At 37.9% G+C, this 22,760-nt stretch overlaps 1 protein-coding gene across 1 annotated transcript; it reads left to right on the plus strand.

Moving 5' to 3' along the window:
• Positions 1-9,365: 9,365 nt before the first annotated feature.
• Positions 9,366-13,238, plus strand: LOC147733534 (uncharacterized). Its single transcript, XM_086958979.1, has 3 exons — positions 9,366-9,614; positions 10,494-10,709; positions 12,981-13,238. The coding sequence occupies exons 1-3, from the start codon at positions 9,471-9,473 to the stop codon at positions 13,236-13,238; spliced, it is 618 nt and encodes a 205-aa protein (XP_086815105.1). The 5' UTR covers positions 9,366-9,470.
• Positions 13,239-22,760: the final 9,522 nt, after the last annotated feature.

Below are 22,760 nucleotides of genomic sequence, written 5' to 3' on the forward strand. Positions count from 1 at the left end.
AGATACTCTCTGTACACACTTCCTATATTACTCTCTCAGTATTATGCTCTCACACTCTCTATACACACACACTCTAACACACTTTAATCACACAAAATCTACGCAACACTCTTTACTACAATAAACTACACAATATGAAATACATGCTTATCTAAAAACACTATAGTACAAATGCAACTCACTATTATTTACGACTTACTCAAAAAAAATCTACACTTTACTAAACACTTTCATTAGGTTACATTCTTTCTAGTAATACAATACATTAATGAATACTATTATTAAAAATACTAATTAATGCATTTTTCATAGGTTGGCAATTCTTCCTTACAAGATCACAAGTTGCTAATTGCCTGTCCAAACAACATCGAGGTAAAAGTACCTAACTATTTTTGTTTCTCTATCCACTTGTAACAGTAAAAAGACTTTTAACAACATCAAATAGTATAGATCTATAAAAAAGATAACATAACTCATTTACTCTCTATATATACATAGATATATATATATATATATATATATATATATAGATAGATAGATAGATAGATAGATAGATAGATAGATAGATAGATAGATAGATAGATAGATAGATAGATAGATAGATAGATAGATAGATAGATAGATAGATAGATATAGATATATATGTGTGTGTGCATGTATATAGATATATTTATATATATATATATGTGTATAGAATATCCTACTTAAATTAAAAATATAAATACTCAAGTATAAATAAAATACCTAAATATTATAAAAGTAATACTTAAAAGATTACCAGAAAAAAATAGGCTACAAATTAAAAAAAATAAAAATAAATCTCATTAATAACTATAATATAAATATAGCAATTTTGCCATAAACTGTAACTATATACAAATCGAACATACTCAATATACTCTTTAGACAACAGTTTAAGAAAAAAAATCAGTGTAGCAATAAATATGATCAAAATACTGCAAGCTGATTATCATCAGGGGCATATAAGATTTTCAAGTAATTCAAGAGGGAGGCAATGTTTACCAAATAGCACATTTGCTATTATACACAACTATAGCAAAGTTGCAAATACATGGACTAAAGAAGATTTACATCACATTATGGACTTAGGTGAAGCTTTATACACAGATATGCATTCAATTAATAATCAAATACGTATGCATCCAGACGAATTGCCAAATTTTATACAACACAATAAAACTATCTACGCACTTAAGCTTAAAGAACCATCATATGGAGACATATTGAAACATTTTGACCCATCATCACCAACATTAATAACAACATTAAAAGCTGCACTAGATTGTAACTCAGGTATTTTACTTTGCATGGAAAAGTATGTTATTTCTATTATAAACAATAACAATTCATACTTTGTATTTGATTCACATAGCCGCGATAACACAGGAATGCCTCACCCAAATGGAACATGTATTACTATACAAATACCATTTGAAAAACTTCTAGACTACATCACTAAGCTTGCACATAGCATTAAAGGGCCAAATGATAATTGCGTGGCATATGAATTAACTCCTATAAATATAACTACTATTAAAAAAGATACGCTTCAAAAAGCAATAGTCAATAATGAACAAAATAGAAATTCTATACCAAGAAAATATATATATGTGCATTCTACTGAAGCATGTTCTAATTTTTTTACACACCCCTTTCAGACACGTATAGAAACAGCAAAAAATATCATACGTGAATCAAAAATCAGAACCTTTACTAATGTAGAACAGCCATCAACATCATTAACTAATACTCTTAGTACTAGATCAGATCCAAATACATGTTTAACTCCTACAACACGTACAGAACTAACTACGACTAACAGCCATCACATAGATCCACCACAATATACTAGTACACCACAGAATAGTACTACTACTAACACATATGCTAGTATAGTTAGAAAAACACTTCAGCAAAATAGCATAAACAAACATTTAGAACAACAAACATCACAAGGTAATTTACATACCAACACATATACAGATCTTAATGATCATATTTATAAACCTATTCCTGTAAGTAATACAATAATAATTCCACAAAATAGGGCCAATAGCATATTGACTAAAAGTCTAACAGACACAAATAGAGACATAAATAATGATAATTTTGCACAAACTCCACAAGATATAGATAAAGTTAATAGGACACAAGAGCATAAACAAAACACCATTGAAAACACATCACAAAATTCACAATCTCTAACAATTAGTCTATTTGCTATACTACATAACTACTGAAAACCAGCATCTACTTGGGACATTTTAGATTTAAATTGTATAATGGATCTTGGAGATGCTTTATATACTGAAATGCACTCTCTTAATAACGATAATTGTGAACTACAACATAATTTACCTAATTACATAGTTCACAATAACATAATATATTCTACTAAGCTGAAAAAAAGCTTTCAAGGTGAGATAAATGAAGAAAACAAAAGTAAAAAAATGCAAAATTAATGTCAGCATTAACTTCAACAATTAATTTAGAAAACGGTGTTTTAATCTGTATAGAAAAAAATGCAATTTCGGTATTTAAAACTAGCCATTCTTACTTTATATTTGATTCACATAGCCAAGATGAAAAAGCAATACCACATCCTAATGGAACATGTATTGCTATAGAAATAGAATCTATTAATCAACTTATCCAATACATCATAAAGTTACCTAATAAAGGAAGACTAACACATTCACAAAATATTAGTTTACAATTAATTCCTGTGAAAATAATAACAATTAGCCAAAAATCACTTAACGCAACACTAAAAAACAATAGCGAGAATAAAATGAAGTCTAAAAAAACATATATGTCCATACTACAAAAGTCGAAAATACAATTACCAACACAGTAAACAGCAATAGTCAAGCAAATGAAGAGCTTTTACCAACACACAGTAATGTCACTTCCAACATAACTAATAGCAATGACAATGTAATAACAGTATCATTTACACATAGTGATCAATTACCAACACAAACTAGTAGGATACAGGCTCAAAAAACTAACAGGAAAAGAAAGCATACACAAGAAGCAGAAAATTCAGATAACACTGATACTAATATAAGGTTACAAACAACAACTGACATAATAAGTAGCTGTCATACCCAAATAATATATGGACCTGAGTATGCTTGCACTATTTGCAATCAATTATGGCATAAACAGAATTGACTAAAAACACACAGTATTACAAAGAAAGCAACATTCTTAGTGTGTAACATTAGCAAATTCAAAACAGATGAGATATGTAAAACATGTTACACCTATATAAATAACAACAAAATACCCCCTTGTTCTTTTTATAATGGTATGACTTTTCCTGATATTCCAGCAGCTTTACAGTTGCATAATTTAGAAGAAAGATTAGTATCACCAAGAATACCTTTTTTACAAATTAGAGCACTACCACGTGGGTTACAAAAATCTCGATCAGGTGCAGTAGTTAATGTACCTGCAGATGTTATAACAACTGTTACTGTTTTACCTAGGCAAATTAATGATAACATGACGATTCCCATTAAATTAAAAAGAAAATTAAGTTACAAATCGTATACACATTTTGAGAATGTGAGAATGTGAGACCTAATAAAGTTAAACACACTGCAATATATTTAGCAACTACTAGCAATATGTTCAAAGAATATGGAGTCACCATTAATCCAGATTGGCAATATACACCTGCAAATATAACACCTTGTAATGACACTTCTGATACTAACGATACATCAGATTCTGAAGACAACATAGCAGCAGGAAATTTAGATACTATGTTAACTAATGAAACAATAACTACAGAAAACACTAATATTTTAAATTTAGCACCTGCAAAACATAACACACCAAGAGGTCTATATGAAGACATAGATTCTGAATATTTAGCTTTCCCTACAATATTTTGTGGCAAGCGAAGGCTAACAAATAAAGAAAGGCATGTACCAGTACATTACAGCACACAATTTGTCAATGGGAATTAAGGAGTAATGATAAAAGAGTAGCAAAGTCTATAACAAATGTTTTCTTTAAATTGACAAAGTTGCGCATAAAACAAATACATAGCAAAATATACATCTCCCTTAGGAAATACTTTAATAATGGCCGTGTTATAACTGCAAAAGACATAAAACAAAAATTAGACAAAATTCTACAATTTAATGAGGGGTACAAAATACTTAAAACTGTACGTAGTTCACCACCATATTGGGAGCAATGCAAAAAAGATTTATTTGCTATGATTAGACAATTAGGGATACCAACTTTCTTTTTGACTTTATCAGCTGCTGAAACAAAATGGTATCATTTAATTAACATCTTATTGCGTAGTGAAAACAAAAAGGAATGTACAAAAGAAGAATTTTAAAATATGTCATGGGAAACAAAATGCACATTAATACAACAAAATCCTATAACTTGTGCAAGACATTTTGACTTCCAAGTTAGAAAACAATTTAATTGTACACTATTACATGAAAGTAATCCAATCGGCAAAATAATAGATTACTTTTATAGAGTAGAATTCCAACAACGAGGATCCCCACATATACATGCCATAATATGGATCGAGAATGCCCCACAATATGAAACTTCAGAACTCAATGAAGTTATTACTTTTATAAATAAGTATGTAACATGTGCAAAAACTCAAGATCCAAATATAGAGTCTTTATTACCGCTCCAAAAGCACGGGCATACAAAGAATTGTCGTATTAAACATAAAAGAACATGCAAATATCAGTACCAAAAATATCCAATGCCAGAAACGTATATATTAGAACAATTAGAGCTGGACAAAACAGATCAAGAACTCCTTCAGCAAATTGAACTAATACATCTAACGATGAACTCACAAGAATTTCAAACTTACACTTTTAGTCAGTTTTTAGATTCAATGCAACTAGATATAAAACAGTATCTTAAATGTATACAGTCAATTATTGAAAAGAAAACTATTTTTCTACAAAGAACACCAGCTGAATGCTTTATTAATAACTACAATCCTACAATTTTACAAGCATGGCAAGCAAACATAGATATACAATACATCTTAGATGCATATGCCTGTGCTGTATATATAGTTTCATATATTAGTAAATCTCAACGTGGAATGAGCAAAATAATTGCACAAGCTGCAAAAGAAGTATATCACAATCCAAGTATAAAAGAACAACTCAAGCATATAGGTAACAAATTCTTAAACTGTACCGAGATAAGTGCGCAAGAATCTGACTATCTCATACTTCAAATTCCTTTACGAAAAAGTTCTAGATCTTTTGTATTCATTAATACAAGCCCACAAGAAAAGAGGACATACTTATTAAAAGACATTGAGACTATAAATTTATTGCCAGATACTTCTAATAACATACAATATGAAAATATTATAGTAAAGTACAGCAGACGCCCTGAAATATTAGAAACATGTCCATTAGCTGACTATGCATCTATGTATGATGTAAAAAAAAAAAAAAAAGAAAAGGAATAAAGAAACGGACCATGAAAATTTTCTCGCAGAAAATAACTTTTATAACTCAGATGAGGAAGAACTTGAGATTAATCTGCAAAATGAAGCAATAGAAGTAGACTATACAAACGCAAAAAACAAAAAATAATTCACTATTGTAGATTTAACAAAAACAATGACTCAGAAAATTATTATAGAGAATTGATAATGCTTTATTACCCATGAAGAGTTGAACATCAAATAATTGGTCAGAAAGAAACATATTATGAACGCTATCTAGAAATTCAAAGCACAATTGACTTTTATCATAATGAATATAATAAAACATTAACAACAAACGACAATGAAAATAGTACATTAGATCCAATACTTATACCTCCCACAGAAATAGAAAATGATGACAACATATGTCCAGAAATACAAGCTAATGAACAAATAATGTATGACTTATCATTCGATTTAGGAATTAGAAGTACAACTATTGAAGAAGAACTAACAAATAATTTAATACCAAATGAGCAATATAACAGTATAATGCAAAATCTTACCAATGAACAACTTAACTTTATATACCATCACTTACATTGGATAAAAACAAAAGAAACACCCTGCTACACATTTTGTACAGGTGGTGCAGGAGTAGGTAAAAGCTACCTTAATACTGCACTTTACCAAACATTACTACGATACTACAATACTAAAGCAGGAGAAAATCCAGACAACATATATGTATTGCTTACAGCTCCAACGGGCAAAGCAGGACATAACATTCATGGTAAAACACTACATAGTACTTTTAAAATACCTGTTTCGCAAACACTAGATCACAAACCACTAACTCATGAGAACAGGAGCACACTACAAAACCAATTAATGCATCTAAAAATAGTAATAATTGATGAGATCACAATGGTAGGAGCAAATATATTCAATTTCATACATAATAGACTGCAAGAAATAAAAATGTCTAACCTCCCTTTTGGTGGTATATCAATTTTAGCAATTGGAGATTTTTATCAATTAAAGCCAGTATTTGACCCATACATATTTGAAAATTCTAAATATTCATACAGACCATTAAGTACTAATGTATGGCAAGAACATTTTAAGTTATTTGAGTTAACTAAAATTATGAGACAGCTCAATGACTTACCATTTGCTGAACTACTACACAGATTACGAGAAGAAAAACAAACTACTGAAGATATAATACAGATACAAACACGAGAATTAGAACCACCAGAAAACATTATCAAAACTATACCTTACATTATGGGAACTAACAATGAAGTTAATAGCATTAATAGTGCAGTTTTATTGCAATATATAATACATTACCCTGTTTACACAGCAACAGCAGTAGATACAGTTGCATCTGACTTAACTGAAATTGTTAAAAAAAAATTCTAAGTCAATTACCTACAGACTCAACAAAAACAATGGGCCTGCCATTCATTGTCCATATTGCCTTGAAATTAAGATATGATCTAACTAGCAATATTAATGTTAATGATGGCTTAACAAATGGTGCTACAGGCATAGTTGAATTTGTAGAAACAATAAATAACATCCCTAATGTTATATGGATTCATTTTGATGATGAAAATGTTGGTAAATATACAAGGCAGGAAAATAAACACATATATAGCACTAACATTTTGCCTACTTGGACACCAATACATGCTATATCACGCCATTTCCAATTTACCAAAAAATGTATAACAATTATACGCAAACAATTTCCCCTACGACAATCATCTGCAAGTACTATACATAGAACACAAGGAGCAACTATTGAACCACTTTACATACACTTTAACAATAGCAAAGTACATCATATGCATTATGTGGCTTTAAGCAGAGCCAAATCATTAGCTAACATATATATTAAAAACTTTAACAGAGACAAAATAGCTGTACATGCTAAAGTACATGACGAAATGACAAGACTAAGGACAGATATGCAATTGCAAATATCTGTACCACAATTATGTAACTACAGCCAAATGTGTAATTTTATAGTACAAAATATACGTTCACTGCAAAAGAATTACACAGCTATAAAAGCAGACACAAATCTAATGAATGCAGATATTCTATGCTTCACTGAAATAAAAACTACTAGAACAGCTGATAGCAATACTTTCTTAATAGAACAGTACCATCTATTAATATTTGACAAATTCCACCATCAAGTAACAAACCATGGGATAACAATTTACTACAGAAAAAATACTTTCTTAATTCCTATATATGAAACACAACACGAAATTGACATTCTACATTTTACTCTGCAGCTTAATAATTGCAACTACTTATTTGTTATACTATACAAACCACTACATGTACAGATACAAACACTATTACAAGTTTTAAGTACGATATTGAACTTTTACCCTAATTATAATTACTGCATAATGGGTGACTTCAACATAGATTTAACACAATCATCACAAAATGCTAACCTACTGCTACAATATATGGTAAACAAATTCAAATGTGAACAGAAAGTAACAGAATATACAGCTGACTACAAATCGACTTTAGATCATATCTATAGTAATGTAAACTTAAGTCACTATGGTATATTAAAGTCATATTATAGTGAACACAAAGCTTTATGGGCAGCAATTTAGTAAGCATGTTGTATATATAGGTGTGTATAGATAGCTCGCTATCTTTATGTGGCTGGATCAGTATTTATGTTAAGTAGTAACTCAGTGGCTCTCTATTGGTATATATGTAGCTCTGTATATATGTGTTGATAGCTCTCTGTGTGTATAGCTGTCTCAGTATGTGGGGGTGCATGGATGTATCAGTATGTAGGGCTCTGTATGTATGTCTGAGTGATACACTTTTGTGTGTGTGTGTGGTTGACTCTCTATCAATACCTCACTCTCTCTCTCCCTATCTCTTTCTCTCACTAACTCTCTCTCTCTCTCACTACATCACTCACTCTAACTATCTCTCACACTACTTCACTCTCTCACTAACTCATTCACACTCTCTAACTCACTCTCTACCTCACTACTCAACTCTATCTAAATAACAGCAACACAATAACACTACATCACTAACTCTCACTCAATAGCTCATTAAATAACTGTTGCTACATACCTCACTCTCTTACTACATCACTCTCTAACACACTATCTCACAACTTCACCCTCTACCTCACTACATCACTCTCTCTCACTACATCACTCTATTTCTATCTCACTATGTCACTCTCACTACATCACTATATCACGCCTCGCTCTCTCAAACATTCAGTAAGTCAATAACTCACTAACATAATCACTATCTCACTAACACACAAATTCTATCTCTCTCTAACTCACTACATCACTCTCTCTCTATCTCACTTCCTCAGTTTCTCAATCTCTCTATCACACTAAATAACTTACACTCTCTATTTCACTAACGCACTCTCTATCTCACTAACTCACAACATCACTCTCTGTTTATATCTCACTACATCACAACATTCCTAAGCCTCACTACCTCACTCTTTCAATACTTCACTCTGTCTCTCACTACCTCACTCTCTATCTACCTCACTCTCTCTCACTACATAACTCTCTCTATTTAATAAGCCTGTTGTATAATTTCATATGTTACTTTAAGATAAAGTACAATGTATTCAACAGTTATATCCAAAATGTATACTCACAATTTATTCTAATTTCAGATGATTTCTATACAAGAAATTAAGATGGGCAAACAAGATGAGAGCATACCTTATCAAAAGGCTATAAAAGCAAACATTGTAACATGTTCTCAAAAAACAAACTACCAAAATGCTAAGAAAGAAGACAAAATCTTATACCACCTTGCCCTAGCAGATGAAAGTGGTTCTATTAAAGCAACATGCTATAATGACGATTTTTACAATCAAACCAAACAAGGAAATGGAATTATTATAAGAAATTTCCTAGCAAAGAACAATGTTGTACTTTTAACGAAACATACAAAAATATCAAGGATGATACCTTTAACGCTTACAAGTGAAATTCTGCACGAAGCAAAAAATATACTAGAACCACCAGCTCCACCAGTATCACCGATTAAAACAATAAGAGAAGCAAAATTACGGACATTAATGAGCATATCGGGGACAATATCCGAGGTATGTTAATAAGTACAACACAAACTCTATTCCAAAATACTCTCTTCCCCACACTCTCTGCCCCACACTCTCTGCCCCACACTCTCTGCCCCACACTCTCTACCTCACACTCTCTGCCCCACACTCTCTGCCCCACACTCTCTGCCCCACACTCTCTGCCCCACACTCTCCTCACAACAACTCTCCTCCACCACACTCTCTCCACCACACTCTCTCCACCACACTCTCTCCACCACACTCTCTCCTCCACGCACTCCTCCCCAACATCTCTCCTCCACACTCTCTCCTCCACACTCTCTCCTCCACTCTCTGCCCCACACTCTCTGCCCCACACTCTCTGCCCCACACTCTCTGCCCCACACTCTCTGCCCCACACACTCTGCCCCACACACTCTGCCCCACACACTCTGCCCCACACACTCTGCCCCACACACTCTGCCCCACACTCTCTGCCCCACACTCTCTGCCCCACACTCTCTTGCCCACACTCTCTTCCCCACACTCTTTTCCCCACACTTCAACGCACTCTTTCTCCAACACACTCTTTCAAAAACACTATTCACAACACTTTTTTATCACAACACTCTCTTAACAAAAATAACTCTTCCTCACGCTGTCTCTTCAAAAAACTCTCTCTTCAAACACTCTCTCCACACCACACTCTTTCATCAACACTCTCTATTCCCCACACTCTCTCTACACCACACTGTCTTCAACACATTTTCTCTTCAGCACACTCTCTTCACCAAAATCTCTCTGCACCGCACTCTGTCTGCACCGCACTCTGTCTGCACCACACTCTGTCTGCACCGCACTCTGTCTGCTATACTGACACATTATATCACTAATAAAAACTAATATTTACTTTATCTTTTACAGGAAGAAGAAACTAAAAACATTTTTGTGTCAGGACAAGAAACAAAATTAAAATCTATTACAGTTATAGACACAACAGACTCTGTCAAAATAACATTATGGAGAAATGCAACAGAATTCCCAATCACACTTGGAACGTATGTCAAAATGACACACTTAACCGTCCACGAGTTTAATAATGAGAAAATGTTAAATACTATGCGGAATACACATATAGAGGTAAGTACTACCCACACTCCCTGCCCCACACTCTCTGCCCCACACTCTCTGCCCCACACTCTCTGCCCCACACTCTCTTCCCCACACTCTCTGCCCCACACTATCTGCCCAACACTCTCTGCCCCACACTCTCTGCCCCAACATCTCTCCTCCACACTCTCCTCCCCAACATCTCTACTCCACACTCTCTCCTCCACACTCTCTCCTCCACACTCTCTGCCCCACACTCTCTGCCCCACACTCTCTGCCTCACACTCTATGCCCCACACTCTCTGCCCCACGCTCTCTGCCCCAACATCTCTCCTCCACACTCTCCTCCCCAACATCTCTCCTCCACACTCTCTCCTCCACACTCTCTCCTCCACACTCTCTGCCCCACACTCTCTGCCCCACACTCTCTGCCCCACACTCTCTGCCCCACACTCTCTCCCCCACACTCTCTCCTCCACACTCTCTTCCCAACATCTCTCCTCCACACACTCTCTCCACCACACTCTCTCCACCACACTCTCTGCCCCACACTCTCTGCCCCACACTCTCTGCCCCACACTCTCTGCCCCACACTCTCTGCCCCACACTCTCTGCCCCACACACTCTGCCCAACACACTCTGGCCCACACGACAGACGGCCACCGGGAACTACGGAGGAGGGATACCTAACCACGGCATACCGCCAATCGAGAAAACAAACCCGTTTTCTGCTGTTTTCTATTTGATGGATCCCCTCCCGGTCAAGACCTGAAACACACCGATTTTCAGTGCTTTAACACTGAAGTCTCTGATACACCCTAAAAAAGGGTGAAACAGAGCGAATAGAACGCGATTTTGCTTCCAACTTCACTGGATACTCCACCACTACCTACCTACCAACAGTTTTGATTTTAAATAATCCCAGTGCCTTCAGTCTCTCTCTAATTCACCTACGTGAAACATTACCATACTTCCAGACTATTCTCAACCCACATCCAGGAGTTGAGTTTAAAGCCCTGAAGAGTCGTGTTGACTCAACGGCACACGACGAAACACGTGTCGGCATATTGTGACTTTCCTCAAGTCTGGATACAATAAATCTTCACCCTGCTGGGACAAGAAACACACCAAAGAATCTGCTTCTATTTACTTGATACTTGTCTATTGTACCCAATTGTGTCACACTTTATTGTAGTTGCGAGAGCACAGCTGTTTATTATCGTATAGTCTTTGACTTGTTAGACGGTTAAGGGTGTTTTTCCGCCTGCTCTTCACGCACTACATAGCTACCAATTTCGAACCACACACATTAACGTAAGATTTGAGGCAGTGCGCCCCTGATATCTGAATTCTAAAAAAACCCTGAGCAGTTTACTTTACACTCTGGCCCACACTCTCTGCCCCACACTCTATGTGTATGTGTAGCTTTCAGTGTGTTTACCTCTATGTATGCATAGCTCAATAGGTGGGTAGGTGCCTATGTGTGTTTTTTTAAGTGGCTCTATATGTGTATAATTAACTCTCTATGTCTATGTGGATGCCTCAATATGTATGTTACGTAGATCTATATCTTACAGCACTATCTATCACTACCTCACTCTCTCACTACCTCACTCTCTAACTCACTACATCACTCTCTATCTTACTACATCACAAATTCACTCTCTATCTATCTCACTACCTCACTTTCTCTTACTCTCTATCTCACTCCCTCACTTTCACTACCTCACTCGCAATATACCTCACTCACTCTCTTTAACTGTAGATCTGTATCTTACAACACTATCTATCACTACATCACTCTCTCACTACCTCACTCTCAATCTCACTACATCACTCTCTATCTTACTACATCACAAATTCACTCTCTATCTCACTACCTCACTTTCTCTCTATCTCACTACATCTTTATATTTCTTTCTATCTCACTCCATCACTTTCACTACCTCACTCGAAATATACCTCACTCACTCTCTTTAACTCACTCTCGCTCTCTCACTACATCAATATCTCAAACTAAAAACTCCACTCAATTTATCTCACTACCTAACTATCTTACAACATCTCTCTCTCAAAAAATCACTACATCACTATCACTACGTAACTCTCTATCAGAATACATCCCAACTACACTATCTCCCTCTAAATAAGTACATTGCTCTCTCTCGCTCTCACTACCTCACTCTCGATCTTTAAAACTATCACTTTCTATTTCACTTACCATCTGGACTACTCCAATAACTAAATATAATCACAATGCACACTATATGCCTCTATTAACAATTTATTTTTACTTTGCAGGTAATAGAACCACCTTTGGAAAAAATAAATATTACAATATATGGAATTGAAAATACGACGCAAGAAAAATGTACCCTAACCGTACACATTCAAGACACTGAACTTTTAAAATCAATGGACATCGAAAATACTATTATAATGGACTACTTCGATATACCTACAGACGTAGAAGACTTTAGTGAAGCTCTCATGCTAAAATTACCAAAAAATTTAAATGTTATATTTAAAAATGGCTGCATTCTTGAAATAATCGAATAAGATTACAAAAATGTAATTAAAAGATAACACAAATGCAAAGTTTTAATAATGTAAACAAAAGTGTATAATAATTCTAATTAATAAAAAATGTTAAACACTTTTCAGTACTCATTATTTACAAGCAACAGCAATGTATTTGCTCTTCAGAACTATCAATGCATATTTACAAATAGTCTGTGATTAGCTCTGTATGTGTAAGTCAGTAGCTATGTATGTCCTCACTCTATCTCACTATCTCACACTCTCACTTTCACTACCTCATTCTCTTTCCATCACAATGTCACTCACTCTCTCTAATTCACTCTATCACTCTCACTAACTCACTCTCTCAACATCACTAATCCACTAAATATATCGCACTAACTCACTACTCACACAATCAAAGACTCAATACCTCACTCACTCGCTAACACAATACCTATCTCACTACCTCACAAATTCACTCTCTCTATCTCACTACCTCACAAATTCTCTCTCTCTCTCTAACTCACTACTTCACTCACTCTATATCTCACTACTTCACACTCTCTCTTTCTATCTCACTAATTCACTTTCAATACCTCTTTCACTACATCACTCTCTCTCAAGCTCACTACCTCACAACGTCACTCTCTGTTTCAATCTCACTACATCTAACAACACTACACCTCACAAACTCACTCTTTGACTACCTCACTCTCTCAGTCACTCACTACCTCACTCTATCTACCTCACTCTCACTACCTCACTATCTCTATTTGTATCACACTAAGACACTTTCACTCTGTTTAACTACATCACTCTCTCTCTGTCTCACTACCACACAAACTCACTCACTGTTTCTATCTCACTACATTAAAAGATTCCACTACCTCAATACCTAACTCTTTCACTAATTCACTTTCTCCTTCTCTCACTACCTCACTCTCTATCTACATCTTTATCACTACATAACTCTCTCTACCTCACTACTACACTCTATTTATCTCAGTACTTCACTATCTCACAACTTCTCTCTCTAAAAATATAACAACTTCACTCTCTCACTACTTCACTCTCTAGCTCACAACATCACAACTTCACTCTCCCACTATAACTCACTACATCAATCACTCTCTATCTCACTACCTCGCTCTTTCTATCACACTAACTTACTTTCACTCTCTCTTTCACTACCTCTTTATCTCACTACATCACAACATCACTCTATGCTTATATCTCACTACATCACAACATCCCTCTCTCTAACTACCTCACTCTTTACTACCTCACACTCTATCTCACTACATCACACTCTATCTACCTCACTCTCTCTCACTACCTCACTCTCTATTTCAATACCTCACTCTATCTCGCTACTTCACTCTCTCTCTGCTAATGCAATAAGTATCCCATATGCAAAAAAAAAGAAAATGCCAATAGAAATAACAATGCCATTTATTTACAGCTACAAAATATATAAAAAAATACTGACCACTACCAATAGCTCTAACTATAATATTGCCGAGACCATTGCATTGTAAATGCTTGTTTGTTTTGAGAATCTGGTCACCCTAACCTTCTTCCATCCCAGGCCCCAGAAGGTGTCAGTAAGCCTTTGAGAGAGTTGTGTCTTTTGACCAGTGCGATTAACGCGTCGTCAGTGTGGGGAGGAAGCGTTTGTCCCCTCAGAGCAGGTCACAAGGACCAGACAGACAAGCCTCAGGTGCCTGCTGCCAGTTTTCTCAGATTGAGGTTAGGAGTTTTATTCAAATACTTTGCAAAGGAATAAGAGAAAAAAAACAAGAAACGCAAAAGTTTTAAATAACTTTGCATTAAATCAATCACCTTTTTCGGCATGAATGGTTGCGAACTGCAATTGTGGGCCACTTTTATTGTGTGCCCCGGCCGAATTTTCATCCCAATCCGACCCTGACTGAACCCCACTCCCACAAGAATACATCCACATGGCGGGCATGAGTCCCCTCTCCGCCCCCTACCGCTAGCAGGAAGTTTCAAAGCACAATTACAAAATGGACACCTGAGTGCTGATGTGAACCTCCATGCCACTACAGAGGGTGAACAGACACTAACGGACGTTTTTTTTTTTATTATTCAGGTGACAAACCATCAAGTTCAATGTTTTTGCCTTTTTCCAGGCTAAGTAAAGTCGTGGCTGGTACAGATGTTTTAAACTCCGTTTTGGAGGAAACATGTTGTTTGCAGATGCATACCACAGCTTGCTTGTAAACAGGCATTATGTGGAAGATAAGGCACGTTAGAACAGATGTGAGTGAATGACTCAACCCTTGACCTGCCTGTTGGTTCCTGTTGTCATGCACGAAGAAAGGAAACATGTGCCTTCCCGTCAGGAGCCTCTAATGAGCGTCATTAAAGGCCCCATCAGTGGGCAGACCGAGGGAAATGTGAGTTTATCCCCCTTCCCGCTCATTTCATTGATCCATAACACCATGGTGTTTAAGCGAGAAACATGTATGAGATTGCTACTGCTGTGGTGCACTCAACTACATAACTGCATACCTGCCAACTTGAACAAACATCTTAGTGTGATGAGGGGACCGGGGCATTGGAGGGGGAGGGGCCACGTGCCCAGAAGTACCCAAGAGACACTTTTCAACCTTGCCCCGCCTTCAATCCCCATCCATCCACACAAAAAAATGCCTAGTCGGAAACTCGGAAAACGGGCTGGAAAACACTATTTGCAGTGGTTTTCAGCTCGTTTTCGCAGCCACCACGAGATATGGGCTCCTCGCCGGTAGGCCGGGTGATGGGAGGCCGGGTGATGAAACTGGTGCTCATGTTAAGCGCAAGAACAGATTACCGTTGCACTCAAGAAAGTGTATAAAGTGTTAAGTAACACAAATCAACACATATATCACAAAATGGCAGAATTATTCAAACAAAGCACTCTCAAAAAGTCGATCTTGGAGTCTTTAATGTGTTGTACAGCCAGCCGACACGTGTTTCATCGCATTTATGCGAATCCTCAGGGCTGAAAGGCTAAGATCCAGTCAGAAGGTCGCTCAGCTGGTGATACTTCCAACCCAGCCGGGCCCTTGACCGTAGAGATTTCAAATGTGTATATCGAGATAGTTTATATGTATTCTTCGAAGTGTATTGCAAAATTGTATATAAGTCCGCTTGACAAGTCCCAATTCGTAGGTATCAATGACACGTTAGTCCACAGTGCGTGGAATAGAGCCCCAATGGTATTTAGGTAAGAATCGTGCCCCGTGGTAATTGGTCCAAGTATTATATACTCCCAGCCTAGTCAAGCGGAGAGACGGTCTATCCACGTCTGAATCCGACGGTCGTGTTCCTGTATGGAACAGGAACACGACCGTCGGATTCAGACGTGGATAGACCGTCTCTCCGCTTGACTAGGCTGGGAGTATATAATACTTGGACCAATTACCACGGGGCACGATTCTTACCTAAATACCATTGGGGCTCTATTCCACGCACTGTGGACTAACGTGTCATTGATACCTACGAATTGGGACTTGTCAAGCGGACTTATATACAATTTTGCAATACACTTCGAAGAATACATATAAACTATCTCGATATACACATTTGAAATCTCTACGGTCAAGGGCCCGGCTGGGTTGGAAGTATCACCAGCTGAGCGACCTTCTGACTGGATCTTAGCCTTTCAGCCCTGAGGATTCGCATAAATGCGATGAAACACGTGTCGGCTGGCTGTACAACACATTAAAGACTCCAAGATCGACTTTTTGAGAGTGCTTTGTTTGAATAATTCTGCCATTTTGTGATATATGTGTTGATTTGTGTTACTTAACACTTTATACACTTTCTTGAGTGCAACGGTAATCTGTTCTTGTGCATATAGGGGTAGTATTTTCTACTCATTGGAGTGGTTCAAGGTTTCCCCACTCGCCGTCCTGCACCTAAATAGTCAATCATCTTTACACTGAAGTGCGTATAAACGGGCTGTGCACCTGTGTCTATACTGATGAAAAGCCTTTCCCCTCTTTATTACTCATGTTAAGCGCCCCACTGCCTTCGGGTTGAGTTCGCGCTAAATAAAACTGCAAAAATATATACATACATAGCCGTACAACCGCACTGCCACGTGGTTTATACTGAAAGGAGTGCTAAATTTTTGTGCAACGTCAAGACGATAGATTATAAGAACACACTGACACTATGCGCGTCTTTCAGCACCGGGCCTCGTGCATTACAAAACAACATCTATACTAGGAACGCTCTGGCCTCTGGAGCTGGTCCGGCAAGCACGGTATATACATTATTTTGTTGCTTAATTGTTGTGCCTGACAGCGCTGGGGATACACGGAGAAGAAGCCACGGTTTGTTACATCATGGAGGAACTGGAAGTCTATCTATACGCATTCCACTTCTCTCCAGGGAGAGATTTACCGCAGTCCACAGCGAGCTATGCGAGGTTATGCAATCATGACCTCAGAAGTCAGCGGGTCATGATCTCCGCCCGGGAGAAAATCACTACATATGACGGAAGTAGGTCGTAAATGTCAATGTCTTTCCACACGGACAAAAATTAAGAAAAGAGCGTGGGGGCGGGGTGTCCGAATAGATATGGCAGATTCAGATGACAACTTTTCAGCCAGGCTTGCGTTTTACTTTCTCACACTGAATTGAGACAAAAAGCTCTAAGAAAATGTGTTTTATGGATTAAAAATACCCACAGGAGGAACATTACTTGGTTTTTTGGGAAACTCTAATCCAAATGCCTCCAAGTCAAATCAAAACCAACTTTATTCGGTTTTTCATAATTGTAGAAATACCACAAACGTTAATAAAATGCATTTTGTATACTTTCTCAATTAAAAATCAATCAAAATGAGATATTACTATACAATAAAACACAGTTTACATATAAATCACAATTCATAAAAAATATGACCTTGGCGTAACGTACAATTTTACGATAGTTTCATCATTCCTCTAATATATGAACAAAATAACTAATCTTTGTCAAAGATTCAAACTATGGCGAATACAGAATTTAAAAAAGCACGCCAACGCTTTTGCTATTATTTCATTTTCGAGGTACTGAAGCGCCAGATATGCTGGACGACATTGGCGCAGGCCCCAGTTTCTTAATATGGGCAATATCCAACGCCTACGTGGTGTAACGTAAAATTTGCGAAAGAGCGTTACGTGTATAGTCGATTGAGTCGAAACAGAATCACAAGGGCATGGGAACATTTTTGGTGACCAATCGTTTTGAGAGGGAAAAGATATCATTTGGTGAAACATGTTAAATCTGAAGCGTGTCAACAAGTTTTTCAAACTGGCTTAGTTTGTACAAAAAATACGGTTCAATAGAAAACACAGTCTGAGCTAATAAACCCTGTTGGACAGAGGGTTTCCCTATCTCTTTTAGCAAGCGAAGCTGCCCCAGATGTGCCAGGCATGCTTTTTTCAAATCTGCCTTTGAGATCTCTACTATTGTTAATGGTTCAGCAAATAATTTTTCGTATCCAAGGTCTGTTAATAGAGCCTTGACATATGCCAGCCACTTTATCTTCCCACAGTGGTCGAGAGTCTTAATATCTTGGACAATTGCTCTTGTTAAGTGACATAATTGTTCAGTTGCCCAGATTCGACGCCACAACATTACCGGTTGAGTTATAATAATGTCTGATATATAGTCTATGCCCAGCTCTAGATGGCATCTATATGTGGAAGATCTCCTTGGTACTGCAAGTAAATATCTGACAAAGGAATTTTCGATTTTTTGCAGTTCGTTCACATTTGCCAGACCCCATATCCCAGTGGCAGTGCTGACACATTTTGCATTATATATTTTCAGCAGTTCTAATGGAGGTCTCTTGCCTAATTTTTGTGCAAACGATTTTAATGCTGACGTAGCTCTTAAAAAAGACAGCTTTCTTGCGTTGATTGCTGCCTTCCATTTGAATTTATCATCGATTACGATGCCCAGATATGGATATGTAGCAGTTCTATCCAGTGCCTCCCCATTCACATATATAGTTTTGATCTTTGCTGTTTTTTTCCCAGCATGCATTGTATACGTTTTTTTACGTTCAGGGTAAGGTTTAGACTTGACATAAAGGCACAATATCTGTCTAGTGCTCGCTGCAACTCGACCGGTGTTCTTGCCAGAATGACCGCGTCGTCGGAATATAGCAGAGCTGGTATCTGCCGACGACCGATTGAAGGGAGATCTTTACTTCCCTCAAGCCTCCAAGTCTCCCGGCCATGGGGAGGACGCAATGGTCTAGATTACCCTTTTAAAGAACCGCATTTTGCATATATTTCTTTAACAAAATAATTATAACATTTTTGAGCTCCCATTTCGCTAGTGCAGGCCGTCGACATGCACACAAATACCTACAAACCCATTAAACAATATTAAAATAAATGTTCCAAAGAGGTGTAAACACAAAGCATAATCTTCTACACACATGCATGCAAAAAAGTAGTATTACCAAATGCATTTTCATTTCTTGATGGTTTCCTAACAATCATATGCACATACCACCCTATACACATACAGAGAACAATAAATACACACAAATAAATCCCCATCCATACAAACTGCAAACAGCCAGGCACCCCAAAATATACACACCATAAACTCTTCTCACACGACAGGTTCAACAAACGCAAATGGCACCAAGGCAAACTTTACATACAGAACAGACAATGTAGATTGTACAATTATCCTTAACAAAACAGCCAATGTTGGGAGGGAAAATTTCCCCTGCATGGCCCTGGAGAGAATGCACGTCTGCCTGAATTTCCCCTTACTGAGGTTCTGTTGATTTGTTTTATTTTTGCCTCTACACACAGCAATCATAGGTGTGCGCTGAGGGTTCTCTGGCACAAGATGAACCCCATAAGTGGCCTCTGTGCTCCAGGGGGGCCTTTGAGGAGCACCATTCTTTACTAATGTGGCTGCCTTCAGCTCACCAGACTGCGGAGGGTTGAGAGTGGAGGCAGCAACAGCTTATATTGGCAGGGCTGGACTTTTTATCAGTCACGTGCCAGACATACATTTACTATCCTTTCCTGTGTTTTTAAATTGTTCTTCCAGTCCCCCATAAAACTGGTCCTTCAGTCCAACCATGATGGTGAATGGGACATGGGTGATGTATGTAGAGTTCAATTCAGTGCTTAGTTTGAGGCGCCGGTTGCCGGTGGGGGCCCACGAGCACTCATTTTTGGGGACCAGCATTTATTTTTTCTCATCAGACATTTACCCAAAGCAAGAGAGAGAAAAACACACAAACAGGAAGGAAGGAGAAAGAGAAAGCTGGAAAAACCGTCACAAAGGGAGAAAGCAGGAAGCTGCATGAGTGAGATAAATGGGCAAGCAGTGTCTGATAGCTGATTGAAGCGGCTTAAGGTGGATTCAAGACCACATGGCCCTGGTATTCGGCGCACTGGTATTTAATAGTGCCGGCCGTGGGCTTCTGAGCAGAGCTTTGGGTACCATCACTCATTTTTCCCCATATTAAGCACTGTAGTTCTTGCATTTGCAGGCCAATGTGACTGGAGTGTGTGTGCTGCCTAATGATGAGTGCCAGTTAAGTGGTGAAGCAATTCCCTTTCTTGTGTCATTGTTTTGGATCTCCTCTAAGAGGGGACTCTAAATCTACCCCACCTTACTGCTGACACTTTGAGACAAGGACTATGACTTCACCAGTAGGGCAAGATTAGTTAAATGGAAATAACAGCCTGAAACCAGACACAGAGATAGAACTGTAGAATACAAACATTACAAACTTAGCGCAAGTATGGAGCAGAACCCACCAATCCCTGTGCCAAGATTTCAAAACCAGATTCCAGGTCCCATAATAGTGGAGACCGGGAAACTTTTCTTTGCTCCAGGATTGGGATCATTGACTGGCACCTCCCCTTCACCTGGTTTTGGAATAGGAAGTTCTGCAACCTGCCAAAGAGAGCTGACATGGGCCTTCCTTTGAGGGAAGGAGCTGACAGATTGCTGAAGAGGCTTTCTCTGATTAGCCTTGTAAGAGGAGACCTAGAAATGGAGAACTGCAAGTAAAGCTAAGGAAGCCTGCTGCAAACCAGGGAAGGGTGTGCATTATCATCTTTTGTGGTGAGGACTTAAGACCCTGGGACATGCCCAGAAGAAACCACAATGCATCCCGTAAGGACACAAAGAGCCTGTGGCTGAGGGGTGTCCAGAGAATCATGATTACACTCGGCAGACAGCCCATGAGATGCCATAGTGACTGAAGAAGGTTAGAGCTGCATCAGTATTGTGTTCTGCAGCTGCCAGTTACACCAACCTCTGTTGGATCACTTCTGATCCCCTAGTGGGATCTTCATTTTGAGTAGTGGATTTGTATTTAGACCCCAAAACTCCCCCCTCCCCCCGAGACCATCTGACCTTAATTGTGCCAGCAGAGCACCAGTGCACTTGCTGCTCTGTCTTTCTCAGCCTGAGTGCACACCTATTCACACGAATTTGGGTCCGAGCCAGCAGCAGCACTGGGCAGGCTGGGAAGTGTAACAATTCCTAGTGGCTAATGTGGGACCACATACCATCCTCAGTCACATTAAAGGTCAACCCACCATGGACTAAAAGTTTAAGTTATAGTGCAAGGGAGCAGCATTGGAAGGAAACTGTGAAGACTGCTATGTGCTACCCCAAAACTAGACATATTTCCTGAGGGATAGGTAGGCAGTGAACACGGAATTGGTCAGAAGACATGTGTCCACCATTTTCCCCACAAGGATAATGTGCCCTAGCTTGCACTTACAAGATTATACACTGACTGAGCACAGAGAACACTATTTACACATACTACCTAGTTCCCTCACACAGTGACTACTATTTTAGTAGTTATATAATAATTTGTACAAGCTGCCCTTTTGTGTGCAGTACTGCATTGTGTGTGTGTGTGTGTGTGTATGCAAAACCAATTTCTCTTATGTAAAAGCACTGCCTGGACAATGATTTATTATTATTAAGTGTCTTAATGAGTTCTAAGTTTCTACCCTACAATGCATCCCTAAGTAAGCCTTGGACTCCTCAGCTTCACTCACCTGAGGGTCAAGGGCTAAAGAGGTGTTCTTGTGAGAAGTTGGCCTGGCATATGCTGTCCTCTATTCTAGTGGGCACCTTGCACCAGTCCAAATGACCCTTATTGATGGTAGGTTTAAAGAAAACCTATATAGAAAACTATCCTAGTGGTAGCTGTGGAGAGCAGCCTTCAGGCTAAGTCTTGAAGGAATGTAAAGCAGCTTGTTTTACCAGTCTATAATCTCATGAATGACCAAATGAAAGGAGAACCACACCAGGTATATATATACAATATATGTATTTATTCTAAACCCATCCCTCTAGTCTCTTTATGATGCCAGAGGCAAAAGTACATTCAGCAAACTTATTTAGCACACAGTAAATTAGCACAGTATGCATTGAGCCCTAGGGGCGTACCAAACCATATACTAAGAAAGAGGTATAAGAACCACGACTGACAGAGATACAAGGCCTAGAGACTTTAGAACTACTGGGGCCATCAGGAGCCACCCAAGGTA

Source organism: Lissotriton vulgaris, chromosome 2_1, assembly GCF_964263255.1.
Source record: "Lissotriton vulgaris chromosome 2_1, aLisVul1.2, whole genome shotgun sequence".
Lineage (NCBI taxonomy): Eukaryota > Metazoa > Chordata > Amphibia > Caudata > Salamandridae > Lissotriton > Lissotriton vulgaris.